This window comes from Apis mellifera, linkage group LG11, assembly GCF_003254395.2.
Source record: "Apis mellifera strain DH4 linkage group LG11, Amel_HAv3.1, whole genome shotgun sequence".
Lineage (NCBI taxonomy): Eukaryota > Metazoa > Arthropoda > Insecta > Hymenoptera > Apidae > Apis > Apis mellifera.
In genome coordinates this window covers 11,097,948-11,119,809 of record NC_037648.1, presented here as the reverse complement: position 1 = coordinate 11,119,809, position 21,862 = coordinate 11,097,948, and the positions used below count along the sequence as shown (strand labels likewise).

The 21,862-nt window shown below is 21.5% G+C and overlaps 5 protein-coding genes across 13 annotated transcripts; 4 read left to right on the top strand and 1 right to left on the bottom strand.

Annotated features, from left to right (window-relative positions):
* The first annotated feature begins 1,180 nt into the window (after nt 1–1,180).
* On the top strand, nt 1,181–3,426 carry Or105 (odorant receptor 105). Of its 2 annotated transcripts, NM_001242986.1 has the most exon segments (10): nt 1,181–1,195; nt 1,389–1,558; nt 1,713–1,838; nt 1,911–2,028; nt 2,111–2,375; nt 2,541–2,657; nt 2,739–2,829; nt 2,957–3,093; nt 3,156–3,288; nt 3,373–3,426. In NM_001242986.1, coding segments are annotated over 10 exon segments (1,218 nt in total). In that variant the 5' UTR covers nt 1,181–1,188.
* Nucleotides 3,427–3,897: 471 nt separating this feature from the next.
* Nucleotides 3,898–6,730, bottom strand: LOC725951 (crossover junction endonuclease MUS81). Its single transcript, XM_026443868.1, is given in 9 exon segments — nt 3,898–4,192; nt 4,260–4,394; nt 4,477–4,689; nt 4,769–4,982; nt 5,051–5,291; nt 5,454–5,635; nt 5,720–5,846; nt 5,940–6,045; nt 6,134–6,730. Coding segments are annotated over 9 exon segments (1,827 nt in total). The 5' UTR covers nt 6,500–6,730; the 3' UTR covers nt 3,898–3,949.
* Nucleotides 6,731–7,778: 1,048 nt separating this feature from the next.
* LOC412172 (SHC-transforming protein 1) lies at nt 7,779–10,842 on the top strand. Of its 8 annotated transcripts, none has more exons than XM_006566288.3 (11): nt 7,779–7,930; nt 8,566–8,698; nt 8,792–8,862; nt 8,955–9,015; nt 9,091–9,264; nt 9,373–9,536; nt 9,611–9,849; nt 9,927–10,076; nt 10,157–10,284; nt 10,418–10,528; nt 10,615–10,842. In XM_006566288.3, the coding sequence occupies exons 2-11, from the start codon at nt 8,600–8,602 to the stop codon at nt 10,747–10,749; spliced, it is 1,332 nt and encodes a 443-aa protein (XP_006566351.1). In that variant the 5' UTR covers nt 7,779–7,930; nt 8,566–8,599; the 3' UTR covers nt 10,750–10,842. The 8 variants fall into 8 exon arrangements, with proteins under 8 accessions (XP_006566351.1, XP_006566356.2, XP_395635.2 ...); XM_006566293.3 differs by having other exon boundaries at nt 7,780–7,964; nt 8,591–8,698; nt 10,418–10,475; XM_395635.6 differs by having other exon boundaries at nt 7,781–7,930; nt 8,591–8,698.
* Nucleotides 10,843–12,673: 1,831 nt separating this feature from the next.
* On the top strand, nt 12,674–14,064 carry LOC552828 (protein FRG1 homolog). The gene is made up of 5 exons (XM_625203.5): nt 12,674–12,813; nt 12,880–12,956; nt 13,026–13,318; nt 13,613–13,812; nt 13,902–14,064. The coding sequence occupies exons 1-5, from the start codon at nt 12,755–12,757 to the stop codon at nt 14,047–14,049; spliced, it is 777 nt and encodes a 258-aa protein (XP_625206.1). The 5' UTR covers nt 12,674–12,754; the 3' UTR covers nt 14,050–14,064.
* Nucleotides 14,065–14,660: 596 nt separating this feature from the next.
* Nucleotides 14,661–19,639, top strand: LOC725887 (exportin-4). The gene is made up of 12 exons (XM_006566285.3): nt 14,661–14,844; nt 15,370–15,759; nt 15,830–16,103; nt 16,223–16,662; nt 16,743–17,001; nt 17,089–17,351; nt 17,486–17,925; nt 18,025–18,305; nt 18,421–18,605; nt 18,687–18,940; nt 19,020–19,248; nt 19,331–19,639. The coding sequence occupies exons 1-12, from the start codon at nt 14,794–14,796 to the stop codon at nt 19,622–19,624; spliced, it is 3,360 nt and encodes a 1,119-aa protein (XP_006566348.2). The 5' UTR covers nt 14,661–14,793; the 3' UTR covers nt 19,625–19,639.
* Nucleotides 19,640–21,862: the final 2,223 nt, after the last annotated feature.

Here is a 21,862-nt window from a genome sequence, read left to right as displayed (position 1 = left end):
TGGAAAATTTCGGAATAGTATGTAATAATTATAGAATTATTATTTGTAATTCATATTTATTAACATTTATACGGTCATTTTTATTTTAAGACCTTTAAAACTTGCATGTCATATTTCACGATGTTAATGTCACTAAAGAAATAAGTATATATGACAAAAATATTTAGTTCATGACTTCATTGTTTTGTGTCCAGATTGATATATATGTATATATATATATATATATATATTGTTGAAAAGTTTAAATGATTTTATTAAAATTATTTAATCATATTTTCCGTACGATGTATAGATAGTATGTATTTTAATAATAAATTATAATAAATTGTATTAGAAAACTTACCCAAATATGTATGTTAAATGAATATATAATTTAATTAAAATCATTATATAATTATTCTTACAAGATAATAACATTCTTGTTTCATTTTCTTCTTTTCAAAAGAAAGAAATTTTAAAATTGAAAAAATTATTGTATATAGATGTACAATACTTCACATTTCTTTTATTTTTATTTTATTTTTCTCAATAAGTATAATTTTTATTTGATGTATTTTTCACATCCTTGAAAAATTTTTCTGAAGGATTTTTTTTGGAATTTTTTTTATTCTCTTGTTTAAATATTATTTGAATTTTTGACATTGATTTGCAATTACCAATTATTTGTATAATGTTCTATTTTTGCATCTTACTATTGTTATAATAGTTTGAACAATGTATAATGCGAATATCTACACCACAGTAAATGAAATTTACCTTGGATGAAAATGTGTTATACAGTTTTCATTTAAAAATTCAAAAGACTTCAAAGATTTTGATTGAATGAAAAATTTTCGCTAACATTATATTTCAATTATAGAGATCAATATTTCAGTAGTAATCAAAGTCATTGATTTCCAACACGATTGATGCCTTAGACACTGCTATTATTTTCTTATCTACGAAATAATAATATCATATTTTAAAAATGATACTTTAATACATACCTGTACAATGAAAATTGCATTTTTATCGATACAGAATATCGTGAGTTAATTATCTCTATTTTCTATGGTTCTATAAAAAAGAGTTTAGACGATGTTTATCGAAACAGTTTTATGAACAGTGTGCTGCCACATTGATTACAATAGATTTTTTTGAGTAGTTTTCCCGTTTCAAAAATTCGTAAATCTAAACAGTAAGAGAAAAATGAGTAGTATATCATAATTTTTATGGTATAATTTTATCGCAATAATTCTATCTATTCGATATTCGTTATAAACATTTTATTTGTTCGAGAAATTGCATTGGAATTGAAATATTTTATTTTATTATGATATATAATTTTAATAGTTATCTTTTTTTGTAAATAATTAGATAAAATTTTTAATTTAAACGACAATGTTCAGTGTTACAGAAGAGCAACGAACAAGAATATAACGCATTCGATATTGCATATTATAAAACGCTCAAATTATATTTAACGATCTGTGGGATAAATCCGTATCAAAATAATAGTATTAGTATAATTATAATAATCATGATAATCTCCGTTTGCATGAGCTTTCTTTGTCCAACGGTAAGAAAAGCATATTATGTCATATTTTTTAATAATTATTAATCGATGAATAAAAAAAATAATGTGAGAAAATATCTCGCAATTGACAATCTTTAAATAAAGCAAATAATCAGGTAATATTGTTACACAATATCTGGAATTCACAATTTGATAGTCTATACAATTATGGGAGGCCATAAGTAACAAAGATTTCGATAACATCATTCAGAATATACCTCAAGTGATTACAGTAATTGCCAGCATGATAAAGATATTAAATATCTATTCTAACAAAATGCAGGTACTGGAAAAAAAATCATTTTATAGACACAAATTTGCAATTATATACACAAAATAATCAAATATATTGTAGTTTAAAAATTTATTTTACTCTTTGGCGCAAGATTGGAAATTATTAGAATCAAAGGAAGAATTAATCATGTTAGACAAATTTACTCAATATGGTAGTAAACTTGCACTCCTCTACAGGAGTAAGTGATCACAGAAGTAATTTCTCATACATATTTTATGCAATATTAATTTAATATACAATAACAAAAATATTTCTTCCAGGAACTTTATTAACATTTCTTGTTATATTTCTTTTTCTTCCTTTATGTAATCCCATTCTGGATGTTATTTTACCGTTAAATGAAACCCGTTCACGACAAAATATATTTAATGTTAATTACATAATCCTAGACAATTATGAATATTTTTATATTGTGTATATGCATTTATCTTGTTCTGCAGTTATTATTGTGATAATAATAATCTCAGTAGATTCATTATACATTTCTATTATTTATCATGCTTGCGGATTGTTTGCAGCATGCGGGTAAATATTGTTCAACGTGGTATTAAATAATAATGTGTAATCAAAAAACAAATATATAACTTATATATCTTTTTTATAACTTGAATATTTACCTACATTTATTAATGTTAGATATTATTAATGTTGATAATTTTAAATAATAATCTTTATTATAAATGCATATAGGTATCAGATTCAAAAATTAACAAAAGTTCATACTATTGAAAAAAATGGACCTAACATAAGCAACATTGATTACGAAGAATTCAAACAATGCGTGATAATGCATTATAAATGTCTTCAGTCTGTACCAATTATTTAAAATTAATAATTAATAACAAATAATTTAATTCAAACTAAAAGTTTTATTTGTCTCGTTTTAAGACTTTACGATGTACTCGAGAAGTGTTGTAGAAATTTATATTTGATCCAGATGGGATTAAATATAATGATTATCAGCGTAACATGCGTTGAAGTAAGAATACATATATTATATTTATTTACTTTTACAATAAAAGATTTTTCAAATTTATATTTTGCAATAAAATTATTTGAATGAATAAAAAATGATTAATAAATATATTAGTCTTTTTATGTTTTAGGTAGTTGTATTTTTAGATCGACCAAAAGAGGCCATCAGGGCTATTATTTACGTTATAGCTCAACAATTTCATTTATACGCTATTAGTTTGCCTGGAGAAACGTTACTCAATCAAAGCTCAAAATTGGCTGATAAAATGTAAGTTTTTTATATTTATATAATAAAGAAAATTGAAAATAAATTTATGAATTTCACAATAGATATGATTCTGAATGGTACAAAATACCAATGAAAGTTCAAAAAGTGCTTCATATAATGCAAATTAGATCCAATAAACCATGTATATTAACAGCAGCGGGATTATACGAAATGAAAATTGAAAGTTTTGGAATAGTACGTAAAATTAATATGTAAAAATGTGTCACTATAATAATAATATAAACGAGAGCTAATAACTTATAATTTTTTAATTTCAAGACAATTAAAACATGCATGTCATATTTCATGATGTTTTTATCACTAAGAGAATAATTTTCGTTATTATATACGAAAATATGTATTCATACATACTAATGATTTATCAACAATTTGGTATTTCGCTTTCTAATTGTAAAAGCGATTATATGTGCAAATGAAATTCTTACACTTCTTCAAAAAAATTATTTAATCAATATCAATTATATTTATATCATATATATGTTAATATTAATTTCGTGCACATTATTTAAGTTATTTATGTATTCTCAATAAATAAATGTTATTTTAATTAAGATTGATATGTTATAAAGATATAGAATATAAAATATAATATTAGAAATTCATATAGATATAAATATTTTTAGATAAAAATAAAGATAGATAAAATATTCGTAAAAAAACTAAAATATAAAATAAGTATTTATTGTTTAACATACAATAAATTTCATAAAGAAGACTGATATAATTGATAAGTCAATTTATTAAAAGTTAATAATAAAAATTAAAAAAATGTAAAAACAGGCATAACATCAAAAAATATTTAATAATTGTTTCTATTTATATAAAATTTCATTCATTAATTAAAATGTTTTTTTGTATATAATTGATAAATTGTTTTACTAATTACTGATCCTATAAGACGTTTTCTATTACCAAATTGAATATTTGCTAATAACAATTCTCCACAGTCAGATGTATGTAAAGCATCAATTAGCAATCGCGGCGTTGGATAATGTTCTACAATTGCTAAAGCTTTATCTACAGACATTCCTTTTAATTGTAATAATTGACGGATAAACATTTCATTTACTTTAAACACCTAAAAAAATTTATCAATATAATTACCAGAGAAATATATATTATATAAATTTGATATGCAATTATACCTTGTGTTTAGATGCTGCTTTATTAAATTCCTCGAATTCCATGAGATTACAAGTATTATTTGAAATATTTGAAGGAAGCAATTTAACATTTGTTTCTTTAATAATTTCTTTTTTGCAACCTACTAAATTCTTATCCTAGAAAAATTTTTTTTTTGAGATAATTAAAATTAAATTAATAAATAAATTAAAATATAAGAATCTGTAAAAGAAATATTACTTTAAAAGTTTTAATCAAAATTCTAGTTAATGATGATAAATAAAACATAGAATCTTTATGACTTTTAGTGTATTTTAAAGAAAAATCATCTTGTATCAGAGTATTAATAGAAGCTTGCATCAAAGATGAATATGCTATTGGTAATTTTTGACTCTTCTCATAATCCTCTATTATATAGATGAGATTTGTAATTCCAGATTGTTTTAATCTGTACTATATAAGATAAAATTCTATTTAATCATAAATAATATAAAAATATGTAAATATAAATATAATTTCATTATAATATTACTTTCTGTTCATGAAATCTTCCATCTATAATACTTGCATTCAAATCATCTATCCGTTTTCTTTCCACTATATAAGGTAAAATTAACTCAATTTTTTTTCTTCTACATCTAGCAATCCATGCAAAATCACCAACTTTTAAATGACGTATTTCAAATAATACATCAAGTTGTGTTAGTTCCTTTATAGTAGCATCATGTTGAGGTTTTGTCTTACCACTATATAAAAATTATTAAAATTACATTTTTAAATTTTTTATATTAGAATTCAATAAAATGAAACATACCCAGAAGTTTCTTGTGTATCTACTAATAATATTATATCAAATTTACTTGATTCTAAATAAATATTTTTTTGAAAATTATCAATAGAATATGTTTTATTTTCTAAATTATCCACATGATTTTTATCTTGTAAATTTTTTGTTTTTTCTTGCACATTTTCTATAAGATCATTATTTTTTTTAGATATTTGCTCTTCAAAATTCTTATCAAATTTTTCCCTATGATTTTTTATAATAATACATTCTGCAGATTTGGATTTATATATTTTTGAAAAATTATTTGAATCTTTATCCTGTATAATCTTAGAATATTCTTTTTGTATTTTAGTATTATCAATATTATCAATATTTAATTTATTTGTTGGAAGTTCTAAATTTAAATTTTTATTTTGTGTATTCTTAGAACATTCTCTTTTAATATTTTCGTTCGAATTATTTGTTGAAAGTCCTAAGTTTTCTATGATCAATGTCTCTAAAAATGTTTGAATTTTACTTAATATTTCAAAAGAATTTATTGATTTCGCATCAATGCTTGTAACTTCACATATCTTTCTTGAAATATTTATACCATCTTCTGTAAGATTATACCTAAATAAATTATATTGTTTTTAATAGCTAATATATTTTTAATAGTTAATTTATGTTATATATAAATTCAATAATTATCATTACCTAATTGGTTCATGATTAGATATCATGGAAATTAATTTTTTTTCAAATAAATCTAAAATTGACGTCTTTGTTGCAAAACCACATAATTCTTCTATTTCAGATAATAAATCTACTTCCGTAACATATTCTAACAAATTTTAACATTAAATAAAATATAAGTATATTATTTATAAATAAAAAATTATTTATGCAAAAATTAAAAGTATTCTTTATAATATACCTGAATAACAAGAATCTTGATATTTCTTATATAAAATCAATAAAACAGCATAATTTTCTATATTCCATGACAATAAATTTACATTATTAAAAGTTATTAATTCTGTCTTAAAATAAAAGATGAATTAAGTTGTTAATGTATAAATTTATTTAATTATATTTACATTTAAAAAATATATTAAAAAATATATTTACTCGTTGATGTACAAAATCTTCATCTGTAGTTGTTTGAACTTTACATTTTCTTTTAACTACATTTTGTTCGTTGTGGCTACAATATTCACAAGTATAATCATTCGCATTTATTAAATCTGAATTCTGAGCTTTGTATTCTTCGAGTTTTCTATCTAACATCGAGCATAATTTTTTTCCAAAATGTTGCAATATTATACAATCTTTTCCAGACTTTAATGGTAGGGGATATTTTTTTAATGCAGCGAGTGCTTTCGAAAAATGATATTGCAAATCGGAATTTCTGGATGCAGCTTCTTTTCTCCATTCTTCTAACCAACATTCAAATAATGGATTTGGATTTTTTAACTTTAGTTTTATTCTTTTCATGATATTTTATATAATAATATACATATATCTATATATTACTAAATAATAAAAATGATTCATTATAAAATTATCACTTAATGATATAAATATCTACACACATGACTTTCCAGTATGAAACTTTAGAATTCACAATATTAACAAGTTGCATACATCTTCTTTTAAACCTAACCTATTTTTATCTTATTCAAAATTGTTTTTATTAATAAAAATAAATAAAAAATTATATTAAACATGATTAAATATTACTTAAAATATTATGATATATCTTATATAATAAATATATATTAAAATTTCAATTTTCAATCTTTTCTTTTTTTAAAAATATTTTAATATTTTTTAATGAATAAAAATATGATATATAAAACAAAATAAATATTTATATATGGAATATAAATATTTTTATTCTTTCTAAATTAAAGTTTATAACTTTGTATATAAATTTATATTTTTTTGTGAAATAAAATTAATGACATATAAAAATACAAAGATATATATCTATAATATGTAAAAAGTTGAATTGAATAGACTCTGTTAAGATTATTTTTAATCAATAGGTTAGATAAAAACAATAAAATTTAATAAAATTAATCAAATATATAAGTCATCTTTCACACGTATAAATTTTATAGAATAAATATAAATAAAAAGAATAAATAATAAGAGAATGAACAAAAACAGATATAGTGAAAAAATTAAGAAATCAGCGTTATCTTTAGAATGTAAATGAAACTCAAATATATATAACAAAAGAAAATGATAGTATAAGAATTGATAATCAGCGTCATCTCTTGAATGTCAAAGATACTTTTTCAAAAGTAAAAATAAAATGGAGTAAAAATTAAAAATCATCGCCATCTGTTGAATATTTTTAAAAAGATGATTCTTTGAAAAGATATTCTTTATCAAGAGATGGAGTTGACAGTCAATTCTTATTTTATCTTTATTCTTTTTCTCCTATTTGCTCTCTTTGTTTATATTCTAGTTTCATTTACTCCAGAGATGGCGCTGATACCTGAAATTTTACCCTATCTCTCTCCTTTTTCCACTATTTATTTTTCTTGTCTATTTTGCTCTGCAAAATTGATATACTTAAGAAACAAATCTGATATTTAATCAATTTTATGTTTTTTTTACTTATTGATAAAAATTTTAACAAATCATATTCAATCCATTTTATTTAATAAAATATTTATTCTATTTCTTATTTATAATTTTATAACTTAATTTCATTTCCAATTATTATTAATGTTATACTATCTTATTTTGAATCGAATCGGTAATGTCGGTAATAGAATGACACGAAATGTAAGAGAGTTTAGTGTCCCTGAAGCATGAGATAAAAAAATACATTGAAGTTACTATTTTGTATCTCGTTTGTGTCCATAGATTAGTTCAGTCGGTGATAAAGGAAATTTCATAGTTAAATTATCGGTAATTTATGTTTAGCGTAATAGAATTTTGTAAGGTAGTAAATATATCTCCTAACTTTGGTATAGCAGGAAATGCTAACCAATACAGATTTATTTTAATATTTTTAAATTTATATAGTGATTAAAAAATTTTTACGAAATAATCAGTAAAATGTATGCATAATCACTAAAATATTGCATTGTAGACATATGATTCTAGTAATCGTTTGCAAGATATGATCTCATTTCCTGGTAAATCATACGTACAGTAATAAAAATTTTTTTTATTTACAATTAATAAAATATTTTAATTATTCATATTTAATTGTCACAATATATTTTAATTCAACTTTGATATAAAATAATGTTATCTATATTATTTATATTATATAATAATTGTTGTCAAATTGCTATAATTTTAAAGTATTAAAAAAATAAAAGATATTATAAATAATAAAAATATATAGTATAATAAAAAATATATTTACATTTTTTAATTGAAAAGATATATTGATTTCAGTTTTAATTTTGAATAAAGATTACATGCATACATATGCTTGAAACATTTCAAATAATTCTTTCTATATTTAATTATAATAGATTAAGAAAATTAAAAACTAAATGGTTTATATAATATTTAAAATATTTATGTTATAGTTATAATGTATACATATGTGTATAGAATTTAGAAATGGCAACTGGAGGTAGTAGTTTTATAAGTAAACCAGCTAGAGGATGGTTACATCCTGATCATTTAGTGAGTAAAGAAGGAATTACTTATACTGTTAAAGTAAGTTTTCATTTTTCTATAATAAATATGTTTTATAATGAATTTTATAATTAATTTTAAATGATAAATATTATTATATTACATAATTTTCAGTACATAGGATGTCTAGAAGTATATACATCTATGAAAAGTTTAGATTTTGAAACAAGATCTTGTGTTGCCAAGTAAGTTTTCAAAATACTTTTAAATTATATTTATGTAGGAAAATTTTATATAAATAAATTCATATATAATTCATATATTAAAATTTTTTTAGAGAATGTATAAATAGAGTTTGTGAAGCAGCTGGTTTAAAATCTGCAGATAAAAAAAGAAGGGTATTTATATTAATTTTATTATTAAAATTATTATTTATTTTCCAATTTGGAACTTTTAATAATTTAAATTTAAAGGTGGATAGGAAAGTATTAAGAGCAATAGCAGATAAACCTCGCATGGAACATACAGGTGCTACAATAAATTTAACTATTAGTAGCTGCAGTTTAGCTTTGACTAACATAGAAAATGGACATATTATTGCTAAACATGAAATGCCACGTATATCTTTTGCTTCAGGTGGAGATACGGTAAATTATATATAATATAGCATTAATATTTTATTTATTTTAACAATTATTAATTATTAATTATATTATAATTATAAAATATAAGTTAATTATTATATTTTTTGATAGGAAATATTGGATTTTGTTGCATATGTTGCTAAAAATATGCAAGAATGGCGTGCTTGTTATGTATTAGAATGTGGTGGAGGACTAGCACAAGATGTTATATCCACTATTGGACAAGCTTTTGAATTACGATTTAAAGAATTTCTTACAAAACCAGCTTCATTACAGTAATTATGAATAATAAATAATTATTATAAAATTTTTTATAATTTATTTAATATGTTCTTTTTTTATGATATAGTCCTATATTAAATGGCATACGAGAAGCAGACAGAGATTATTATAATGATCTGCCAGGTAAAGTACCACCAGATATTGGTCCTCCACCAGTTCCACCTTTACCAACTTCAGCATCAACTTTACCCAATTTGAAACATCATCATTCTGTTCAAAATCATATATCACGAAGCAATATACAAAATTCTGGTTTACATGATACATTTTCTATTAGTTCTGATAGACATCATCAACAATGGGCAGGTAATATTTATTTTTCTATATTTTATTATAATTTATGATGTATTTTATTATAATTATGATTCATAATATAATTGTAGAAACTGGTAATTTAATTGATCTGAATTCTGATGGAACTTCAACAAATTTCAATATTCCTCCTGAACATAATTATGTAAATGATAGTGTTATAGCAGCAAGCAGAGAAAATCAACGTGATCAAACATCACTTTTTGATGTGTTTGATATGCGTAAGTAATTTGAAATATAGCATGTTTATTTATTTAAATATATAATATAAGTTTATATTATATAGAACATTATTTTATAGAGCCATTCAGTTCTGCAATATCAGATATGAATAAATTAAGTCCACATTCTCAAAAACAACAATTAAAACAAGAGATATGGTTTCATGGTAGTGTTAGTCGAGCTGAAGCAGAATCAATGCTAACAAGAGTAAATATCGAAATAAACTTTCTTTTTGTATTAATATTTGAATTAATATTTATATTATATTACATAATGTTAATATTATTATATTATAAAATATTACAATAATATATAATATTCTTTCATATTTATTTGATAGGATGGTGACTTTTTAGTTAGAGAATCTCAAGGTTCGCCTGGACAATATGTTCTTACTGGTATGAATAATAATACACCAAAACATTTATTACTAATTGATCCAGAAGGCGTAGTAAGCATTTCGAAAATTAATATTATGAAAAATTTTATATATATTTATAAAGAAATAAGAATATATATGATTTATTTCAATTCCAGGTTCGCACAAAAGATCGCGTTTTCGATAGTGTTAGTCATTTAGTAAATCATCATTGTGACAATGTATTACCAATTATATCAGCAGATAGTGTTTTAGTACTTCGGTATCCAATTCCTAGACGTACGAATAATTGATTTTTATATTATAATACTGCACAATAAGTAAGGTTCACATTTGATATCGATCAATATAATATCGAATATAAAATATCGATATCGAATATGGTGCCTTCTATAACAAAAATTTTATGTCATGAATACCTTGTTTTAAAAAGTAAGAAACAAAATAGGAAAGAGTTTATTTTATCTCACTTTCATTCCTATACTAGGAAGAAGAAAATTTATTAATATCAAATATTCATTTGATTAATAATATTACAATAGAGACAGAAAAATATATTCAAAATTTAAAAAATTACTATTAAATATTAAATTATAATATTCAATCAATTTTTTAATTACGATTTAATGAAGTAAATTTTAATTAAGATATTTTTATGTAACAATTTTTTTGTAACAAAAAAAAAATATCTATAAAAAATGAGAATATTTATATGTTTTTATTTAATTTATTGATTTAAATTTTTTATAAAATTTTTAATATAATTACATAAAATTTTAACATAATACATATGTATATTTAAATATTTGCAAAAATTTTCAAATTTAAAAATTGTGACAATATATGAATGAATTTCATATTAAACTTAATATACTATTTAAAATATTTCAATGCTACATTTGTCAAATATTAACAAGAAATTTGCTAATTATGATCAAAATCAATTATTCAATATATATGCAACATAAAACCAAATATAATTCTTTTCTATTTATTCTAATTCAACTTTTATATAATCAAAATGAAATATATTCGTCACTACTACTATACTATTATACTTCGAAATGTGCCACAATTTAATTTTCTGATTCGGTACTTACTGAATAAAATAAAACTATATTTCAAGTCTTGTAATTTTACCATATAGATCGTAACTTTCATAAAAAATTTTTTTGTAATTTCATTTTATAATGCTCATAAAATAATATCTATAAAATATATATACATATATTTTTACGAATTTTGTAACGTCCCGATAGTATGATGTTTTGATCTGATATTTATGAAGTAATTTTCATTTTTAATCTCAATTTTAATAAAGAGAATTATATATTTATATTCTACTTAAAATATAACTACCAAACTGAATTTTATATTCTGCATATTTAATATATATGTGAATCGAATCTTTAAAAAATATCGCGTTTGCACTTTTATATTGTGCACTTGAATATAATCCATTGTAATGTTGTAATTTTTAGTATTAAAATATATATTAATAAGAACATTTAATATTTTTAATGATTTTTATGATTTCAAATGTAGAATATAATAAATGATATAATATTTATAAATGTATAAATTATTATGAACTTTAAAATTAAAAAAAAAAACACTAATCTAATGTATAAATCATTATACATTATATTTGAAATTTTATCTTACAATTCATTGTTTATGTAATTACTTCAGAAATAATATTTTATGTATATGATAAAATTGAATATTTATCAATATATACTTTTTACTACCAATTTTATACTTTTTACTTCTATAAATTGCGTAATATATATATATATATATATATATATATATATATTAATTTATTTATTTTTTAAATAATAATTATACATGTAAAATAAATATTAAAAATTTATATAATTATGTGAAAAATAAATTTAATTCATAAATCATTCAAATAAATAAATTTTAATAAAAAATAAATTTGCACTAGTGAACGATTAATTACTATGATTTCAGAAAACACTATGGAAACATATAGATAAGAAACATAACTAGCAAAAAATATAACTAGATATTTGTTTTCTTCATTCGTCTAAAGGTATATATAAGATATAAAAGTGACATTAATTGTTATAATTTAAATTAATATTATTATTTAGTGTATTATATACAATATATGCAATATTTTCGTATATAATTTTGTATATATAATTGTACATGTAATATAATTTAACATAATTTTTTGATTTATAAAAATATTTTATTTTATATAATAGTCGAAACTACAGAATTATTAATAAGCTTAAATTACATTCAAATAAAAAAAACGCAAAAATGTCAGAATACGATAAAGTGAGATCTGGAAAACTTATTTTGAAAGGTGAAAAAAAAAGGTATAAATAAATATCTTATATTACTTAACCTATTTGTTTCAATATTTACAAAATAATTTTTTGTAGAACGAAAAAACGAAAATTGAAAAAACAGGAGAAAGAATATGTTATTACTTCAGAAGATAAAGATACTATAATTCATGGTATTTATTATAATATTATATATATATTTTTAAATTAATTATTAAACTGACTACATATAAATGTCATAGGTGGTTGGTGGAAAACTACACAAGTGTCAGAAGTCACGGGAACTGTAGCAATTGAATTTGGAAATCATATCTATATGAAAGCTTTAGATAATGGATTATTTACTTTAGGTGCACCTCATAATGAAGGTGAAGGACCTTCACCAGAAGAGATTTTAACAGCTTTTCCAATAGGTGAAACTAAAGTTGCATTGAAATCTGGTTATGGAAAATATTTAGGTGTTGATAAAAAGGGTATTGTTGTTGGAAGAAGTGATGCAGTAGGTATGATTGAACAATGGGAACCAATATTTCAGGTAATTATTCAATGTAAATGTTTGTCACCATATAATAAAATACACAATATAATAAAATATTCAATTTTTTCTATAAAATGTTATTAAAAATGAAGTAAATTTAAGTTAATAAATTTTTTGTATGTATGTATGTATAGATATCACAAATATTTAATATATATAAATGAATATATTATTAAAAATATTAATTTATACATCTCTTTAATTTAATTTGATTTATTTCATAATTTAATTTGTTTATACTAAAATATATAATTTTTTTATATATTTTATAAAAAAATCTGATTTTTTTAGGATAATAAACTTGCTATTTTGAATAGCAACAATTGTTTCATGTCAGTCACAGATGAAGATGATATTATTTGTCAAAGTAAGACTGCTGGACCTTCTGAGTTTTGTACTGTAAGGAGTATAACACAAAAAACACATGATCCAAACAAAGATATTCCAAAAGAGGAACAGGGTTCTCTTCATGATGTTGAAGTGAATTATGTGTAAGTTATACAACAAAAAAAATATATATAGATAAATATTTATTTTTATTTTAATAAGTATTAAAATAAAAAATATTGATATATTTTAGAAAGAAGTTTCAGAAGTTCCAAGACAAAAAATTAAAAATAAGTAAAGAAGATAATTCTAAATTAGAAAAAGCAAAACGAGAAGGAAATTTACATGAAGCTTTATTAGATAGAAGAAGCAAAATGAAAGCAGATCGATATTGTAAATAAATTTTGTATACTATTATATTATGTATCTTATAGTTAATTATTATTTCATAAAATGTATATTTATTAAAAATATAAAAAAATGATTATAAGCTATAAACAAAAATTCTATTATAAATTATTATGTACATTCATCATTTTTTATAATTTAATGTATTTTTATTTATTTTTTTTTTTATAATACGTTTTATCTTATATATTTTTAAATTAATTCTTTATTATAAGTAATAAATCATAATTTAGAAAAATAAATATATTGTATTTATATGGAAAATAAAATATAAATACTTGATATAAAATTTTTCATAATTTATATATAACTAATTGACTTTATATTATGAATTAGTTTATATATAAAATTAAATCGGAAATAAAGTGAGATTTACCTATCTCTATTACATTATGCCGTTGCATTTGCTTCATTTTATTTAATGCAAATAATTCAATTACTTATAAGTTAAATGTTAATCGACATTTTTATATATCACTTTTGCATTTATTTTAACCTCTAAACCCTTCTAAAGTCTTATGAAAATATTACACACTATATATAATTATTATATATATTAAACTATAAACTTTCAAATTAAAGACATGCGCAATAATTTCAATTTAATACATTCGCTTGAGTAAGTTTCATATTAGTGGGAACAGTGCTAGAGTGAAGTACAAAACGAATGTTGTTTTTTGTACAAATTTGTTTACAAACATTATTTTATTTTATAAAATTTTAATATTTTTGAACAAATGGCAGAACAGTTAATAAATGAATTAGAAAAGGCTGCACAAATAATTTTGGTAAGTATATATTCAATAAAAACAATTCTTTTAAAGGTTATAAATAAATGTATTCATTAAATTTTTAAAAGATTATATGTACAAATATTGTATTTAAATCTTAAAAAATATTTATTGCAACTATATAGTGTTTAATATAAAATTTGAAACATAAGCATAACATACATAATTAAATATTATTGATAATTATAATTCTCATAATTAACTTTATTATTGCGAAATTTTATTAATATATTTTTATATATTATATAATGTAAATATATATATTTTATATGTATAATTTATATTATATGTAAATAAAATGAATTATATAAATAATACAAAATGTTTTCATACATATTTTAATTTAATAAATAATATAATTTAACAATATAATTTTAAATAATATAACTTTATTTGAATTTAAAATTATTAAAAAATGCTTATTTATATCTTTCATTGTTAGAAAAATATACATATGTTTAGAAAAATATACATATATTTTTATTTAAAATACTTTATTTACTTTAATAATTATTTTTTTAGGCACCACCAAATTTAATTTCAACAGAACAACGTCATTCTGCAGAGGAAGTTTTTTTAAATTTTAGAAAACTTAAATCTCCTTATGAGCTTTGTAATCAAATTTTGGAATCTAATACAAATGATTATATTATATTTGAAGCAGTTGGTTTAATAAAGATAGCATTAATACGAGAATGGCCTTCACTATCACAAACAAATATTTCTTCAGTAAGAGATTATCTATTAAATTATGTTATAAGCAAACCAAACTTGCCTCCATATGTCAAAGGATGTATCTTACAAGTTATTGCAATTATAATTAAAAGAGGTAGTATAAATGACTCTGGACAAGCACGACAAACCATATTAGGACAAGTTGAAAATTTAATAATGACTGGTGATTTACCAAGAGTAAATAAAATCAGTTAAATTTATATTCTTTTATAGTATTATATATTGTATTATTTATTAATATTTTTAGAAACTTTTGGGATGCAACCTTATTTCTGCTATAATTCAAGAATATATAATCAATTTCAAGTCTACAAATATAGGTTTAACATGGGAAACACATTTCATTGAAAAAAAAATATTTCAAACTGGTGATTTGAAAAGAATATTTAAGTTTTGTATTGGAGTAGTTGATGAATTAATAAAAAAAGATTTACAAGAAGATAGTATAACATTTTTAAAACAATTACTCCCAATTTTGGAAAGTATATTTACATGGACATTTGTTCAATTAAAATATACAAATATCCTTTTCATAAAAAAAATTATATTTATATATTTTTTAAGACATTTTTAGATTAAATAAGACATTTTCCTTTATTATTATTTTTAATTTTATTTTAATTCCTTAATTCCATTGCACAAGATGTGTTAGAAGATGTACGTGAATCATTAAATTGTGTACCTTTAGAAATAGATAAAGATTGGCAAGATGTAATGTTAGTTCCTGCTGTATTAGATTTAATGTTTACATTATATTGGAAAATACGAGAAAATCCACAATTAGCTCATCATGTAAGAACTTGTTTAATTCAAATGGCAAATTTGAGTAGTTCAGAAATGCAATTTAAAGAAATAGAAATGCAATATTTTACTAATTATATGGAAAGATTTTTAAAATTTATTACAAGCATTAATATTATTGATGAAGAAGCAAATGGAATTGCTAATATTATCAAAAAACTTTTTACATCTTTTCGAAAAAAATTTTGTTCTTTACCCAGTGATATGTTGAAAACATTTTTGGAACAAATGTCACGATTGACTTATATGTTTTTAGAAAATGCAGCACAAGAAGAATCAGTAAGTAAATATTTTTTATTACTATGAAAAAATAAAAGATTATTAAACAATTACTAATAAAAGTGTTTTATTTGTTATAGTTAAGTATTGGTGAATGTTTATATACTGAAGCTTTGGATGCTTTGTTTGATGCATGGTTATATATCTTATCTGAGAAAGATTTATTCTCTTCAGAATTTTTTAAACAAACTTTTATTCAAATATTTAGTATATATCTTCGATGTCATTTATCACCTCCAGAAGGTATAAGAACTATTGAAGATAAAGATCTTGAGAAAGAAGAATTGGATAATGAAATTGCTGATAAAGATAAATTTAAAGAACATTTACAAATAATTGGTAAATTTTTACATGTGTGTACCTATGCATGCATATACAAATATATATATATTTATATACATATATTTTATAAAATATATATTTTAGGAATTTTTGGTAGACAGATTCCAAATTATACTCTTCCATTATTGGCACAATTAATTGAAGATCGTATTTTTAAGTTACGTGAAAACTTAAATAAATTAGTGGAACAGGTTGAATCATTAAATACAATGAAAAATGATTCTTTACCTAGATTATATGAAGATATACATTGGCTAGTACTTATGATAGGTAATATACTTTGTATGGAATCTGATGGTGAACTTGCTTTAATACCTACTGAAATAATGACATATGATATGGAACAGGTGTGTAAATAAAATGAGAAGAACATATACATAAAGTGAAATTTCGTTTTATAATGATTATATGATATAGTTAATATTTTTTATTTAATATAATAACATATTTATATAAAAAATAATATATGATTATTTTATAGGTACAGCAAGGAAAAGTCGATATGAATCTTACACTACAATTTTTAGCATCATCAGAAAATATTTCGTCACCTATCGATATTTCTATAGAATCAGTAGATCATGTAATTCGTTTAGTCGCAAGTATTTTTCGTTTATGTGCCATAGAAAAAACTGCAATGTCTGTTTTATCAAACAGTATATTAAGTCCAGAATTAAGTTGTACCATAATCTGGTTTCTGAATAAATGGTCTTTGCATTATCTTTTATCAATAGAATATCATTATCTTGAAATATCTCTTACATTTTTACATACTTTTGGAGACAATACTCCTGGTGCATTGTGGGCTATGAATTTTCTTTTAGAAAAAATAGAATTTAATATTAATGCTTTTAAAAGTGAACCAGCAGTAATGGATGAAACTATAAAGCTCTTGATATCACTCGTTAGTGGCCCAAAAAAGTAATGTCATGTTTGATAAAAAAAACTATTATGTTTTGTATATATTATTTTATAATATACATATACGCACACATATATATATATATATATATATTTTAGAGCCAATTATGTATTGAAGTCTGAACGATTTGGACATATTATAAATTTAGCTACAAAAGGACAACATGACTTTCCACAAGTAGTCAAAAGAGGTTTAATGCAAGCAATAATTCAAGTTGCTATTATTGTCCAGAACAAGATTGATCAATCTTATTGGATACAGACTTTACAACCATTATTAAACAAATTCAAACAAATTACCTCTAATGAAAATTTTTTACAGTGTTATCATCAAGAAAAAATTAAAATTCAAGTTATAGATATTCTAGAATATTTTATTGGTAAATTTTAATCATTAATATTTAATATTTGATATTTTAAAATATAAGAAGATAATACAATATTATACATATATACATTATGTATTCTATTCTAATATATATTTTAATATTATAGGAGTATCACAAGGTGCACGAGGATCTGAAATAGGATTACTCTATCAATACATGCAATCTGTATTATGCGAATTACCAAATTTAATATCTTTATATCATAATTATCAAGATATAGTACAATTAATCTTGGAATTACTTTTTGAATGTACAAATGGACCAGAACCAGTTCTTCGTGGACTTACTGAAGTAAGATCATTTTCAATCTAAATATTTTATGTAAAATAGTATTTATTGCTATTATAATTTTAAACATATTTATTTGTCCAGACTGAAGCTACTCAAGTATCTGAAATATATTTAAGTGCAATACAAAATTATACGCGTTGTAACATCAATCGTTTAACTATAGATTCAACTGCAGAAGAAGACAGTTATCAGGATATTTTGTTATTAATGAAGCTTTTAACTAATCTTTTATGTGAAAATATATTGCAGGATAAAACAGTGTTTTTGCATGGTTTGACTATAATTATGCCTATGATGACTACAGATTTATTAAAATTTCCATGTTTATGTTTACAGTAAGTTATATTATACAGTCATTATTACTGTTTTAAAAAATTCTTGTATTAAATTATTTTAAATCAAAATTTTTTGTAGCTATTTTCAAATGATAATGTCTCTTTGTAAACATGGTCCTCAAAAAGTACTTGATTTATCATCTGAACTATTGCAACCACTTTTAGCATCAGCAGAATTAGGTTTATTTTCATTTGGTCAAGAAGTATCAATGTTATGTTGCAATATAATTGAAATATTAACAAAACGAATTTTTCAAAATATTCAAGATAATCGTCCAAAAAGTCAAATAATGGCACCATTTTTAAATGTAAGATTCTTAAATGTTTTTGAAATAATATTAGAATTAAATATCGTATGATTTTATTATAATTAATACTTTTTTTTTACAGTTACTAATTACTGTTATATTAACACATCATATTGATTCGAATTTTATATCAAATGTATGTACATCGCTTTATTATTTGATACGTTGTTATCCAGACGAATATAATCGGATTGTACAAAATATCTTATCTACTCAATCAGATCAACAAGTTGTACAAAGATTAGCTGATGCCTTTACAAAATTAACTGAAAATATGAATTTTCATTCGAAACATGATTATAGAGATAAAAAAAGATTTAGGAATTATTTTGATGAATTCATTTGTAATGTACAGGGTTTTTTAATGATTAAATAAAATTAATCAAAAATACTAATTTATTTTTTATTTTCCACAAAGGAAATTTTTACTTTTAATATTAAATTTAAAACAGGAATACATCATCAAAAAAATTTTTTAAGCATGTAAGCTTTTTATTGACCGATTTATTACACGTTACCACTTACAGTGAGCCTAGCGAAAATCGAATAATTATAATAATAATAATAATAATAATAATAAATACAAGTTACAGCATCGATGCATGTTTTTGTCATAGCAAACGATCGAAAACAGAAATGTTTTTGTAATTGAGTTTTTAGTTACCTTATAAACAAGTACATGAACTTACATACTTGGTACAGATCAAATCATCGTTAGCTTTTTTCATATGCTTTTAGATGATTTTCGACATTTGACAAAATGTTTATGTTAATATTAAATTTATTTATATATTTATATAATATATTTTATTTGTATAAGATATATGTATAAGCAAACATATTCTTTCGCGCTATCCTTTCGCACTCACTCTCTCTTTCTCTCTCTCGTACGCGCTTCATTCTCTCCTTTTTAATTCCTTTTCTCTTTAATTCTGTATTTTGACTTTTAATAACAACAATGATTATTAATCTTATTGATGCGTTCTGCATGTTTATTTGCAACGTTCATCATTTTTCTTTTTTCACTTTCGACTTCTTTTTTTCGATCATTTTTTTATAATTCGTCTTTTTTATACTTAATATTCATTTCTTTTCTCTTTTGTAATAATAATTATGATTTTAACCCTCTGAAGCAATTTTTTTTTTTGCTTCATTTTACTTACATGGTTTGTCGTATATAGTATAACAAATAAATTATGCATAAATAACATGCTAAAATATAAATGCTACACATTATAAGTAATATTTATAAATATATTATACGTACATATAAGTATTATGTTCTTGTACAATTCATAGATTTTTCTTACAAGTTAAAAAAAAGTGAATAAGTATCTTAATTATGTATGGCTTATTTTTGTTTTGTTGTGAAAAAGCACATTTTGTAAATCTTTTATTTTAATCCTAAGTCTGTGTTAAAGTACAGTTATTCTTTAAATATATAATGGATATCTTAGAAAATAGTAATACATAGTTCACCTTCAATTTAAATTTTTAATATGCTTACTTTGCCAAGAGAGTTATATTATGAATATTACATCTTTTGTATTTATCTTTTACATTTATGATACATAGATACCTTTTGCTATTCCTATTTTAAACAGGATTTGGTATCTCTTTGATGTATTATCAGATATAAATAACAATTTAATAATACTAAATGTTATTTTTTTGATTTGACAAAAGAAGAATTTAATTAAAAAACTTCAATATTGCACATTGTTTTTCATAATTTAAAAGATGAAAAATAATTTTAAAAATTAATCAACATTGCACTTTTTTAGAAACAATAAAATATGTTCATTTAATAAAATCACACAATATTTAAAATTATCAAATTGAAGTTTTTTTCAATTAAATAAATATATATTAAATTTAATTTTAGGGGTGTTCTGAAACGAAAAGACATACAAACAAACAATATAGCATCATATATTAACCTGTTTATTTTAATAATAGTTATATAATTTAATTAAATTAACATTTTTTTCTAATAAATAAATAATTACAGTCAATGAATAATTACCACCCCTAATAATACAGTGCTAAATAATTATTATATTGTGAGTTATTTTGTAACTATGTATGAAAAAATTTTCGATTGTGAAATATACATGTATATTTGGCAATGTTAATTAAATGCACTTTCATATTAAAAATTATAAGTAATCAGCCTGTCTCTTGAATTGCAATTTAATGATTAATTATTATTAAAATATAATATAAATTAAAATGAATAAATTATATTTATAAATATAAATAAGCAATAAAATTCAATATATTCAAAAAAAGATAATAATTAATGATATTCATTATTAATTCATTTTATCTAAATTTTTGCTTCAAAGGGTTAAAAGCGCCGAATGCATATGATATATTAAAGTATGGCTTTTTTTCTTTATCAATAGATAATTATAAATGACATGATTAACAAAATAAAACTATGACTTTACAACAGTTAGTAATCAAAAACGGTAACAGAAGCAGGGCTCACTTTTTTGTAAGCCACTGCATACAAACGATCGAGAAAATAATCCGCTTCGAGATTTACAAACTTTTCACTTTATTTAACAGAATATGCTAATAATCATTTTTGAGATCTCGCTTGAATAGT